Source organism: Ursus americanus, chromosome 23 (genome assembly GCF_024610735.1).
Source record: "Ursus americanus isolate L20-20 chromosome 23, mUrsAme1.1.p, whole genome shotgun sequence".
NCBI classification, from domain to species: Eukaryota; Metazoa; Chordata; class Mammalia; order Carnivora; family Ursidae; genus Ursus; species Ursus americanus.
The window spans coordinates 16,956,730-16,970,187 of record NC_142149.1 but is presented as its reverse complement, the minus strand read 5'-3'; the positions used below and the strand labels follow the sequence as shown (position 1 = coordinate 16,970,187).

General features: G+C 57.5%; 1 protein-coding gene across 1 annotated transcript in view; it reads right to left on the bottom strand.

Moving 5' to 3' along the window:
* Positions 1 to 5,945: 5,945 nt before the first annotated feature.
* The window catches only part of WNT9B (Wnt family member 9B), a 33,083-nt gene continuing 25,570 nt past the window's right edge, over positions 5,946 to 13,458 (bottom strand). The window contains exons 6-8 of the mRNA XM_087854724.1: positions 12,583 to 12,880; positions 11,032 to 11,297; positions 5,946 to 10,182 (exon numbers count right to left, since the gene is read on the bottom strand). Coding sequence (XP_087710850.1) covers positions 9,709 to 10,182; positions 11,032 to 11,297; positions 12,583 to 12,880 — 1,038 coding nt within the window. The 3' untranslated portion in view covers positions 5,946 to 9,708. The remainder of the gene's footprint in view (positions 10,183 to 11,031; positions 11,298 to 12,582; positions 12,881 to 13,458) is intronic.

Genomic DNA, 13,458 nt, shown 5'->3' with positions numbered 1-13,458 from the left:
ACCGAGTTCAGCTGCCTGGGGCGACCAGGGTTGTCAGTTTCATCACACTGAATAGTGATGACTTGTTTATCTGTCTTCTGTCCTTTAGGGGCTGGGACTGTGTCTGCCTGGTTAACTGCTTCATCCCCAGCACCCGGCACAGCGCCTGGCACGTATAAGCGTACTATGTATGCAATCTGTCTCTCTCTCTACCTATCAATCATCTATCTCTCTAGGGATCCCTATATAGAGCTCTTGTTTGTTTGTTTTGATGAATGAGGCTCCAAGAAGAAAGGTAACATGGCTGCTTGGCTCACCCAGAACTCTGTTTATCTGACTTTTCAAGACTACCTATCCTTTCTTCTTGGACACGTAAGCATCCTCTGTGAAGTGGATCCTGATTTCATGTTTTTAACCCTAATTTGTAATTGGAACATAAGTAGTACTCCTCAATAAATGATCACAAGAGAAGAGCCACGTGTCGGGAAATAGCGTCTCCCCACTTCAGAAGTCCCCCTGCTGCCCACCCGACCCTGATCCCCACGTGCGTTCGGGATGTTATTGCTACTACTCACCTTGGGACTCAGTTTCCTCATCTGTAAAATGGGAAGAGCCTGTTAGGTCCGAAGTTCTATGGATCTTTGATGTGTTCCCTGTTACTACGCCCTCCAGCTGGTACTGCTTTATGCCAGCACTAACGTGAAATGATAGCTCTGGAAGTTTTTGACCAGAGTGAACGCTTGATACCAATGCAAGAAATGGATGAGGTGGGTGAGGACAGCTTTCCGTCTGTCCTGGGCTCTACACCAGCCAATCCAGCCATGTCCCAGCTCTGGCCCAGGCCGAGGGTCAAGTACACACAGCTGTCGGTCCTCTGAAGGGCTGGAGGGAGGGGCAGGGGAGACGCTCACCCTGGGGAAGCAGGTGGAGGTGAGGGGTGAGGACCTCCTTGGGGAGGGCAGCTTGGCCCACGCACCATCTTTATAAGGAGACCAGCAGGCTACTTTCCAGTCGATTAGCTCATTCCCGGCCTGCAGCTGCAGAAGGAAACTCTCTCGCGTGGCCTTGTTATTGCTGGTGGGCCAGCCGAGGGTCCTGGGAACTGGGAAGGTGAGGCACGAGGGGGTGAGGGGAAGGAGAGGGAGGAGAGAGAAGGGCAGGGAGCATGCCAGTGACGAGCCAGGGTGTCTGGGAGGCTGAAACAGGGAGCCTGCTCTGGTAGGGTGCTGCTAGGAGGGAACAGTATGGAGGCAAGATTCACAAATCCATTGGTTCATTCACCTTTTCATTCATCCAATAAAGCAAAGAATGTCAATATTAAGAGCTATTTGCTAGTCAAGGTATATGCAACATGCTAAGAAAATGTAAATGAGGGGGCAAACGATGATGTGAGGGGATGCAGGAGTAGGGGCGTTAGGGGAGCAGACAAATTTCACTGAAGATATTTAGGTCAAGCCATGAAGCAAGCCTAGAAGCCAGCCCCCAAGTCCTCCCCACCCCTGTGGCCCATCTCTTGCCAGACCTCCAAATCCCAGTCTGGCTGGTGTCCTCACTGGATCTGAGTCTTAGGTCCGCCACATACTTGCTGTGTGACCTCAGGTAAGTAATCTAGCCTCTCTGAGCCTCAGTCTTCTCAGCCGTAAGGGAGGGACGACACCAACTTGGAGGGCTGTCTTGCGATTCAAATAGGGCAATGCGTGAGAGGCACTCTGCAAGGTGTTTGGCACCTGCATAGAACATGCTCGAAGCAATGTCCTGTTGATATTGTCAGTATCAGTGGCGGTGGCAGCTTCGTTTCCCCAACTTTGGGCCTCCGTCTCTGGGCAGGAGAGGAAAGCCGAGGCTGTTCCCAGCATCTCCCATCCCTGGCCCCCGGCCTTTGGGGAAACATGAGAAGCAGAGCTGGAGGATCTAATGTGCGCCCCCCACACCCCTTAATCCTTCCTGAACTTGGCGGGGGGAGTGGGGTGGGGGCGGCACTGCTGTAACACCTGCACGGCTCTGACATCTCCTGCCTCTGGGCAGAGAAAGCAATTTCAGAAATGACATGTTGCCAACAAGCAGAAATCAGCTTCTGAATTAAACTGTGTTGGCGTCAGGTGACCCCAGGCTTGAAGGGCTGGCTGCATGAAGACAGCTGAGATTAGGGCCTGTCAGCCACTGGAGGGGCTGTGCGGGAAGGGGCGCGGGGACCCCGGGGGCTACCGTTGGCCGCCCTGGACTTGTTCAGACGGGGGCAGGAATTTGGACTCTGGGTCAGGTTCTCCTGCAACTCTGACCGGCCTCCACTCTCACCTGTCCACTCTGCACCGTGGGGGCAGGGCGGGGAGAGTCCGGCCGGGCTCCCCTGGGCCCGCTGCAGCGTAAACACATTAATGGGACCGAGAGAGCCAGGGAGGAATGTGGGCCTCACAGCCCCTGGGGACTAGAGGAGGGACGGGTGGGGGGTGGCGGAGAGGGGATCAGACACCCCAGAGGCAGTCAGCCTCAGCTCTGCAGGTATGCAGGGAGGAGAGAGAGGGAGAGGGAAGAAGGAGGACGGAGCAAGAGGGAGGGGCCACCACCAACCACACTGAGCCCTCGCAAAGTCTCGATGCCACCTTTTCCCTGGCGCCCTGGTCTCCGTGCAAGCCGTGCCCTGCACTTGGGACAGGAGGCACGAAGGGTTGTTTAATGGCCAGCCCTGTCATGTACTGTAGGGTTTGGGGCATGGCAGGGAACCTCTCTGAACCTCTGTTTCCTCATCTGTGCAATGGGCCTCATGTTCGTCTATATCCCCGAGGTTGCCGTGGGGACTAAAGCAGGTGACCTGGGGAAGGGTGCCGGACTTCCAGTGCCGTGAGGTGTTTCTCACAGAGCTAAGCACCTAGTGACCTCTTCCCTTGCCTGTCTCCTTGTCCATGACTGCCCTGAAGCCTGTGCCTCTGTCTTGTCACCTGGACACCCTAGGGCGTGCCTGGTACGGGGGTTTGCTGAACAGGAAGGGACCCCCGATGAGAGACGGAGCAAAGTAAAAGTGGAGAATGAATGGGAAGAGCAGGAAGTAGGCAGAGAACCCCACCCACTGCTCTCACTCCTGAATGTCCTCCACCCCAATCACCGCTCTCCCCTCTGGGCCTTAAAGCCTTCTCCTGGAGCGGGGTTGAGGCAGGCTATGCTTGCTGGCTAGACAGTAGCCGTATCTCCCTGACAGGAAATCAGAGTTGTAGGATCATTTCACGAGTCTTTAGGAGTCAGTGGGGCAGAGTAATTGACCTTGGGCTCTTCTCCAGAGCTCTAGGACTTGGGGTCACCACGGTCATGCTCCACAGAGCCAGGAGCCCAGCAAAGAACAGAACATGGCCCGAAGGGGTGGAGGGCCTCAGGGAGCAGTGAAGACAGACTTGTCAGCACTGCACAGCCTCTAAGGTGAGAGGCGGGCCTGGGAGGCCAGAACGAGGCCATCTCGTGATTTCCAAGAGAGGAAATCTCTGTCCCCCACCACGCCCCTGCTGCCCTCCAGTCCTCTCCCACCTGCTATAGGAGCTCCACTGGGAAAGGGCACCACTCCCCACCCCCTGCTCAGAGCTGAGTCATCAGAGAAGAACCCCAGAAATCTGAGAAGATTCCAGAGGGCAGTGGGTGAGAGCTCAAACATGAGAAAGGCCTGAGTTTGAATCCTGGTTCTGCCACTCACTCAGCCAAAGACTGAAGCTAGTCCCTAGACCTCAGGTCCCTCATCTCTAAAACGGGGGTAACCATTCTTGGGCATCTGGGTGGCTCAGTCGGTTACATGTCTGACTTCAGCTCAGGGTCCTGGAATCGAGCCCCACGTCGGGCTCCCTGCTCAGCAAGAGTCTGCTTCTGCCTCTGCCCCTCCCCCTGCTCGTGCTCTGTCCCTCTTTCTCAAATAAATAAATAAATAAATAAATAAATAAATAAATAGAATCTATTTTAAAAAAGGGGGATAACAATTCTTACCCTGCAGGGTGGATCGTGAAGATTAAAAGGAATACCAGGGAGGGGTAAGGAAGAAGGGAAAGCTCTTCTTTATAGAAGAATGCCAACTACGGAATAGGCAGGGAATGACGGAATTAGAAAATCCCCATTTGTGTTCAGTCTGGGCAAGGACATCGACGGATGCTGGAAGTTTTGGGTAAAATGTTTTTTGAGCAACAAGATATCCCCACAGTCTCAACACGTCACCGGCAGACGAATCATGAATCACCGGGGGAAAGGGCCGCCTCCCATCAGAGAGATCTGGGGGAAGCCAGATCGGAGCCCAGTGATGAGGTTCATTCAATGTCACCGGTCATGTTGAGAAGCCAACATCCTGTGGCTCCTGGCGGCCCGCACAGAGAAGGACACCCATCACCCAAGGAGATTTCTTGCCAAAATATCAAACCAGAATCTGGTCAAAAGGAAACAATCAGAAACATCTCGATGGAGAGGCATTCTACAAGACAGCTGGCCTGAACTCTTTAAAGTATCAATGGCATGAAAACAAAGGCAGGGAGACTCTTCTAGATCACAGTGGGGTGGGGGGGGGGCATGACCACAACACGCAAGGCCTGATTCTCAAGTGGATTCTGGATCACACACACACAAAAAGTTAGAAAGGACATGTTGAGGGGGAGGCAGAAGTTTGACTACCGAGTGCGTGGTAGATGATATTGTAGCTTGGTTGTGATGATGGCCTTCTGGTTCTTTTGGAGAATGTTCTTGTTCTTAGGAGACGTGTAATCAAGTATTTGAATGTCCTGGTGGCTGCAGTGTTCTCGCAAATGGTTTCACAAGATCAATATGTATGTACCGAGAGGAAGAGAGAGACAGCACACATAACTCAACGTCTTTAAAAGGGGAGATACTGCAGGTAAGGTCCCCACCCCGGGATTGTCTCAGCAAGTGCCAGTCTGGGGAAGAGATCCCCTCTCAGAGCCGCTGGGGGTGGAGAAGCCTGAGGGCCTGTTTGGGAACAGCTTCACCGGCAGGAGCAGATGGAAGGAGGCTGAAGGCGATGTAGAGTAGAAAGAATGTAGGGTTTGGAGGCAAAGACCCAGGTTCTGTGCTGCGTGACCTGAAGTGAGTCTCTTAACCATTTTGGTGCCTCAGTTTCCCTATCTGCAAAAAGGGAAGAAAGGTGCCTGCCTTGGGAAGCTCCAATGAGAAAACAGATAAGAAGTCCCTTGGAACACTGGAGCCCGCTGTGTGCATACTGCCGTCACCACTTGGAACCAGCCGGTCCCCGGGCCCTGAGGAACACTGAGCAGAAGGAACACGTGAGGACAGGCATGAAGGTGGAAGTGTAAGTGCCCTCACCGTTGGACTGGACCACCCTTTGCCTCCCTCTCCGGGGACCTGGTGTGGATCCCAGCAGGGCTGGAGAGCTGGGGCGGAATAGCTGCCAAGCCCTCTCCGCTGCCCTCTGCTCAGTAAGGGGCCTCCTCCCCCATCAGACCTCTAGGGGCAGTGTCGGGGAAGGGCATGCCCTTCCTGAAGCATACTGGGAAGCAGTATGGCCAGAGAAAGGAACTGGGGGGCTCACCCGTAAAGGGCCCAAACCATTGCTCAGCTGTGCCTCTCATTTGTCCTACTGAGCCCTGAGTCCCTGAAGGCTCCTGCTTTACGTTATCTTGCCCCCCACCCCAAACTGCATTGCTGTCCATGGGGTGAGGACGCTAGAAATATTGATCATGTCCGGATGGGGACCCAGCCTCCAGCCTGGTCTGACTTGGCACATAACCTTGGCTGGGTTACTTCCTTCCTCCAGGCCTCAGTTTACCCAGGATCCATAAAAGGGGGTGATCCATTCCCGCCCTACCTGTATCTGAGGGGAGGCAGCAGTCCAGAGAGGGAACGAGCCACTCTTTGAAGGCCAGCAGATCTGTGCTCAAATCCTGACACCCCTGCTTCCTAGTGGCATTCGAGAGCCTTCATTGGTTGTGTCCAATACGCAGCATTATTATAATAAATCAAGACAAAGTGGGTACAAATATCTGACATGAGTTTATTGGTTTATTGTCTCTCCCCCACTAGAGTGTCAGCCCCACGAGGCAGGGACTTGGTTTCGCTTGCTGCTACACCCCAGTACCCAGAGAGGTGCCTGGTGCTCAGTCGGGGCTCCCTATGTAATCGTGGATTGAATGGATGGACATAACAGGTGCTTAATATACGATAGCTCCCATTGAAATTCCAAAACGTGCTGAGACAAAAAGCACTTGAAGTTCATGGTTGAGAGAGGAAACTCTGGGAAACAAAAAATAATCTTTGGGGCTGGCATGGGTCTGCCTATGGGCCTGTCTGCCAGGCAATGAAGGACACAGGGACACTGGGCTTATCTGGACAGGGAGAGGGACACGATGTGCCCACGAGAGCCATGGGGGGACATCCATGAGGGAGGTGGACTGGAGTGGGGGTACATGGCAAACTGGGGACCCCCCATGCGGCCTAATAGGGCTCTCTCCCTGTAGCCCTGACTGTGGCCAGGTGACAATGCAGGCCCTGTTGGCCAACGAAACTGATTTCACAAGGCAAGCCAGAAATCCAGTGGAAAACAACTCATTTTTAAGAGAAAACCACAGATGAGAGCAAATGAAACCCATCTGTGGGCTGGGAGGGGCCCCGTGATGTCGCCCAGTCCTCTCAGGCAGCCCAGGAGTGGCTTCCACGCGGTCCTTTCTCTCCAGGCCTCTCAGGCAGCCCCAGCCCCTGAGACACAGGACTCCGCTTGGAGAGATGTTGACGTGCTGTCCAGATCCGAAAGGCCAGGGTCACACGCAGCCGGAGAAGCAGCCACTTCCCTGGGCTCTGGGGCTCAGCGTGTAGCCAGACTTTGGGGCTCCTAGGCTCAGGGCAAGTCAGCTCCCGCAGAGCCTGGCCCACACAGTTTCAGTAAACAGCCATCGAACAGACCTTCTCAGTGTGGGGAGGGCACAGTCCTCCGTCTCTGGGCCGCATCTGTAAACCCGGCACAGTAATGAGCCTCCCACCGCACACACAGTTCAGGGCTAACAGGGGGCCGGAGGGGGGGAGTCAAGCGGGATTAAGCGGACAGGAGTGTTTCTGAAGACCAAAAGTGCTTTACAAAGGCAAAGTGTGGGCATCTTTCTCGTCCTCATTATTATGAGCAAGACAGTTTCTCCAGAGCAGAAGAGGGGCCTGGGACCCGGAAGAACAGAATTTACAAAACCTTCACAAGGACGATCCGGATCAAGGCCACCAGGGCTCACACCCCGAGGGGATGCGTTCTCACTAGCGCCAAGACAGGCTCGTTGCAGGAGCCCACGACACACCCCAGCCCCCTGGGGAACAGTTCAGGGGCGGCCCCGGTCCAGCCAACCGGTGTCTCCCCGGACAGGATGGCTTCTGATGGAACACACAACCCCCACAGGTGCCGCCCATGAAATATAGAAACTATATAAATATTATACATAAATATTTTCTCATATATCTTAGCTATATAAATTATTCTCTTTTGCCCTAAAAACTACATGTGTGAGGTAGACCAAAAAAATACCCTGTGAGCATTTCCCTTAAAGCTCTAGAATGAGGGGGCCCCCGCAGGGCTGAGGTGGACCTTTGGGGGCACCCGGAATAGAAAGTGGGTGGAGCAAGAAAGGAGAGGGGGGGGCTAGACAGGGAGGACCCCTCCCCAGGCCGAGGAGCCCTCAGAGCCCACACCCATGCCATTGGTCTAGGTCAATTGCGTTGGTGGCCAGCCTTGGCCTCGGTCCCTCAGAACCTGCCTTTATCCTCCTGCAACCCCAAGACCGTGGAGTTGGGGTGCACATGGTGTGTTGGTGGATCAGGCCCCTTCTTCCTGCCGGTGAGGCCTCTGGTGCCTTATGCCGAGGGCTGGGGCAAGGTGGAGGCAGAGTTGGGGTCTCAGGGGAACAAGACGGATTGGGCTGGCCAAGAAACAGTCTCCACGCAGTGCAGGGAGTGGAAGAAACTAGAAAAGCAGCCCGCTCTCCCTTTCTGCTCTTCTTGGCAAGAGGTGGGCCGGCTGTCTGGGCCAGCAAGGTCAGTCCAGGGAGGGGGTCTCAGGTAAATTTGGCTTCTCCTCAGAAGCTCTGCAGCCAGAGATCCATCCGGCCTCTCTCACAAGCTGCCCTGACCCACCAAGGCCGGGGAAGCTCCTCGCCCTTGGAGGTCCCAGGGCACCCAGGGCTTATTCCTGGGCTCTCACCGGTGGTTTCTGAGCATATACGGCTGATTCTGAAGTTTCTGTTCAGCAGAGGGTCAGCAACTCTGGGTTCAGGGAGAAAGGAAGCTGACAGAGGGTGCGGCAGGGCCAGCAACGCGGCCAAGGGCTTCCCGGAGGAGGTCGCTTCCTCCTGGCTAGCACTGCTTCCCTGCTTTGGGGAAGCGCTCAGCTTCCAGCAGAGTGGCCCCTGTAAGGTCCTGGTTCTGAACCAGACAGTGGGTGCTGCTAGATGGGAACCCTCAGCCTGGCAGGTCCCAGGGGTGTGCATGCGTGTGTGTGTGTGTGTGTGTGCGCGCGTGTGCACGCGCACCTGTGTGTATGTACCAGTTACTCTCTCCTCCTCCCACACAAGGCCTTGGCAGGTAGCACTGGAAATGTCCACAGGATCAGAGGAAATTAGCAAAGTCACTCCTATTCCTCAGGTAAGAGCCAAAGTGGGGGCCATCAGTAAGTGAATGGGGCCCCCAAGGAGCCAGGCTTAGCAAAGACATTCCCGCGCCTGTTAACTCCAGGGCAAGACCTTCATTAGATGAGTAACTGGAAGAGTAGGAATGTAACCAGAGTCAGAACTCTCTGGGTCACAAATGTCAGCTGTGCTGGGGCCTCACAGCGCAGGTGGACCGCAGCCACAGGCCGCCGACCAAACCTGGCCTAAGGGGACGCTGAGAAACTGAGCTCCCTGCGTCCCTACCTCGAACCAAAGGCTGTCGTCACCCTCTCCTGGGCTGGGACTAAAGGTTTCCCATCTGGAAAACAGGGGAGGGGTCACTGTCCCTCTGTGCAGCCTCCATGCGCCAAGTGCACCCCACCTGGGGACTGCACGACCCCACCAGCATCCCCTGGGGCTCTTACCAAACAGAGCTGGGTGGGTGTCGATAACGGAGCTCTCAAGGCAAGAATGAGGCCTCCGTGCATATTTTAAAAGCCAAATCAAGGACACAGGGCTGCTCCAGGGCACGTATCTGACTTCTGTCCACCAAGCCCAGAAATCTTCCCTTTCTGCAAGCAAACAGCCCCTACCACCTGGCCTCTCCCCCGACCTCTAGCAGAGCAAAGCCACTGGTGGTGGAGCTGCGTGGCCTCCAGGGCTCACTGTGACCCGAGCAGCACCCGAGGGCTGGACTGACCCAACCCCGCCAGGCTCCAGCCTTTGCGGCCAGCTGACTGGCCCAGAAGCTCACCTCCCCACATCTTGCTGGCTCTAGGCCACTCACCAGAGGAACGGAGATAGCGGGATGTCCCCCCTCTAAAAAACCCCAGTCCTGGCCTCCTCTTGGTCTCCCTTATTCCCTCCCACCTCTTTTCCGACTCTGCGCTCCTGCTCCAACAAGGCTAGGGACCCTCCGTGCCGGGCCCCCCAGCCTCTCTCTATGGAGTGTCAAGGGGGGGAAAGGCGGCTGAGGCCAGGCGGAGAGAGGAGTGCATGAACACGGGCGCTATGTCGGTGAGTGCCTGCCTACTGTGCGTCCCTGCCTGAAGGGGCCTCCAGGTGGCCGAGCGCCTCGAGGTCCTGGCAGCGCCCCCAGGCACACCGGGCAGCGGGCCTAGGGCTTGCAGGTGTACACGAGCTCCTCCCGCACGCACTGCTGGCACTCCACGTAGCAGCACCACTGCACCTGGCAGTGGCAGGAGAAGGCCACCAGGCGGCTCTGGGTGTCGTAGCCCCGCCCGCAGCACAGGCTGCCGCAGCTGGCCTCCCGCGAACACACCCTGCCTGCTGTGCCGGGTGAGTACTTGCTGGGCCGGCAGAAACTGGGCGAGTCTTCCATGTAGACCAGGTCCCCAGGCCGCGGGGCCAGGCCCTTGGTGGGGCTGCCTGGCCGGGCAGGGGCCCACAGCTCCAGGCGGCCCAAGGCCTCGTTGGTGGCGCTGGACACCTTGACGGCTGAGTCATAGCGCAGCTTGAGCGCCTGACCCGTCTCACGGAAGGGGGAGAGCTGCTTCCAGCAGGTGCGCACGGCACAGGAACCCGACACGCCGTGGCACTTACACGTGGTCCTGAGGCCACTCTTCACTGCCTGCGAGGAGAGACAGAATGCAGGTGTGGCCAGGGGCCCAGAGCCCACGGCGCCAGCCCACCCCCAGAGCGTGGACCCTGGCAGGGACGTAGCAGCAGGATGGGCGAGAGACAGCGGAAGGGGGCACATGGGACCCAGGCTAACCCACGTGCCACCCTGTGCAAACTAGCTCAAGGCCACCCTTCCGCTGGGCCGAGGTGCCCACCTTGGGGAGAGCAGTGTGGCCAGATCTCAGCCCCGGCTCCTTCCCTTGGCCCGGAGTCATTGAGGAGTAGAGACCTTGCACAGCTGTGCACAGGTGCCCTGGTTTACTCCGAGTCAGCAGTGAGGACACAGAAGTCAGTTTCCTAAAGAATCGGAACCCTGGCCTCTCCCAGCCTCTCATCCCAACAGACCTAGAAACTTTTTACCCTCCGGTCCTCCCTCTCCTGTGTGCCTCTGCTAAGCCCCCTCCCTTCTCTGGGCCTTCTCTGTCTTTCCGTCTGCAAAATGGAGGAAGCGGGGGTGTTGCACCGATCCAAGTTTTCAAACTACGTTGGCTTCCAGGACGTCCAGGAAGCCCGGTCCCGGGATTGGAGACCCTCCTCCTAACACGTTTCGGCCTCATCAGGGCCCAGTCCCAAGCCTGACCCCCACCTGCTGCCTCGCCCGCGATGGTGCTCAGGACCCTCCCCTACTTCCTGGCACCTGGTAAGGGCATGCGGGTGGAAGGAACGGGGCTCCCCCCCCCCCCCCGGGGACAGCTGCGTGTGCGCTGAGGGCCATGGCAGATGCCAGCCTCCTGCAGACTGGCTGCCTGCAGCTGCACCCCGGCGGGGCGGGGCTCCGGGCCTCCGGGAGCGCGCTCACCTTGATGCCCACGTGGGTGTTGTGAGCGTCCGCCCGGGCCCTCAGGTCTTTGCTTCCTCGCTTGGGCCCCAGGAAGTGGCTCAGGAACTTGGTGCTGTACTTGAGGTTGTCGCCGCACACGCCCCACTGCCAGGCCTGCCGGCTCTCCAGGCCCGGGGAGTCGTCACAGGTGCAGCGCTCCATGCGGCCGGCGCTGCAGGCCCGGGCCAGAGTGTGGGTGAGGGCGGCCGAGGACACTGCGTACAGGAAGGCCGTCTCCTTGAAACCTGGGCCAGGCACCCGGGGGATCCGGGAGGGAGGAGGGGAGTGGGCTCAGAGGCTGCCCTTTGCCCCCTGAGGGCAGAAGAGGATGCTGGGAGCCCCGCGGTGAGCCGGACGAGGGTCGTGTGGACCTGACGACACGACTCGGGGCAGCCTCCTGTCACCTGTCCCTTAGGCTCAGGCTGCAGGCTGCCATTTAGATGGAACTTTCAAATTCACTATGGAGTATATGCCCAGATTCCCAGGGCGGCAGACAGGGGTTACGGCCTCTAGATGAGGACTTGAAGCTACAAAGAGAAGTGATCTGGGCACATGGTGAGGGGCAGAGCTGAGGCCAAACCACTGACCTTGACCCCAAGTCAATGTGTGGGCAAACTGGACCGACCCATTTCTGAGGCCCCTGATCCCTGGAGTATGCTCCTTGGGCGTCCTGGGCTTCATGATGCCACTTAAAGATCACTCTCTGCTACGTACTCGTGCAGCAGACCCGGTGACAGAGTGACTCTGGGTCTCCTGCCTGCCTTGCTCCCGACCGATCACCCTACCCGCTGCCAGCACCACCGCGACTTGTCCCTCGCTGGGGTGTGGCCCAAACCCGGCCCCCTCCGCCTGCTCCCCACGGTAGCTGGGTGCTGGTAACACTGTGGGGGAGTGCCATCAACTGATCCCGGACCCTCCCCAGCCGGGGACAGCAGCTGGCCTAGAAGGGGGCTGGCTCCTCCCATATACCATCGCTGCCTTTTTGCTACTTGGTGGCAGTTACATGCGGACCTATTTCCCCCTGAGGCTGTACACTCCCCCGGGGCAGATGGGCTGTGGTTCAGCTCCGTGCCTCCAGCATCCAGCACAGTGGCCGCGAGCCTCACCAGATGCTTAGAGGTGTGTGTGGAGGCGTGGAGGGATGCAGGGAGGAGGGAAGAAGGTAGGGTGCGAATGGAAGGGAAGGAGGGAATGACGGACCTGACGGACCGATGGATGCGATGAACAGTTACAGGTGAATGAGGGAGCGCATGAATCTGGCCCATCTCAGGTTATTTGGCCAACTATTACCTGCCTTCCATCCTTCCATGTTCTTGCCCCCTGTTTTGCATGTGTTCGCGCGTGCGTATGTGTGCGTATGTGTGTGTATATGTGTGCATGTGCGAGGGAAAGCCTGGGCCTCATTAACACCCGGGACTCTTCCCCCAGGGACTATGCTAGGTTGGCAAGGGCAGCACAGCCTGGGCCCAGGGGCCAGGGGGGCAGGAAGGCTGGCCTCTCCCCCCGCCCTCCCCCCGCCCTCCTCCCTACCTCTCTTGAGCAGGCCCGTCCTCCCCTCCAGGCTGCAGTTCCAGCGCTCGTGGCGGAACTGGAACTGGCACTCGAGCAGGCTGAGGTGAGCAGCGTCCTGCAGGGTCTCGGCCAGGCCGGGCTCCCTCCGGCACAGCTGCTTCTGCCGCCGGGACAGCTTCAGCAGGTCACACTGCTTCAGGTGGGCCCCACCCTGTGCGGGGGCCGCGGCGGTGCCCAGCCCTGGGAAGGGCGTCAGGACCTCCCGCCCGGTCAGGCTAGAGAGAACGAGAGAGGCAGACAGTGACCCTTGGGAGTTCTGATGGGGGAAGGGGGAGGGAGGACAGAGGACAAGCAAGGGCTTCATTTATCCCCTGCTGGGAGGTGGGCCAGCCCCATGCGGTCATGGGCCCATTTTCAGAGTAGGAAACCAAAGTGCTTGGAATGAGGTCTCGTGCCCAAGTTCTCCAGACGCCAACGTCTCTGCTCTTCTTACCCATTCTAATTCCCAAACTCCACCAATCATAAAACCCGTCTGGGTGCTTATTAAAAATATAGATGCCCAGGATCCGCACAATTCTGATCCTATTGGTCTGGAGTGCAGCCTGGGGACCTGTATTTACCATGTACCTTGGGCAGCGTCTATGATCGGGGACATTCGGGGAATACTGCATGTAGTATTGGCTGCTGCTTGGAGAGGAGAGCCACGATCCTCCGAGGGGGCAGGCGGATGGATGGAGGTGCTGGGCAAACACTTGGCAATTTCCCTGATATCCCTCTCTCCCTCAGGTTATACGGCTGCCCAGATAATCCCATGCCCACCTAACATGTCTCCACAATTCCCAGCAAGATCTTCAACCTTCCGGCCACTCAGTGCCTGTTACAAAGAGATGCTTT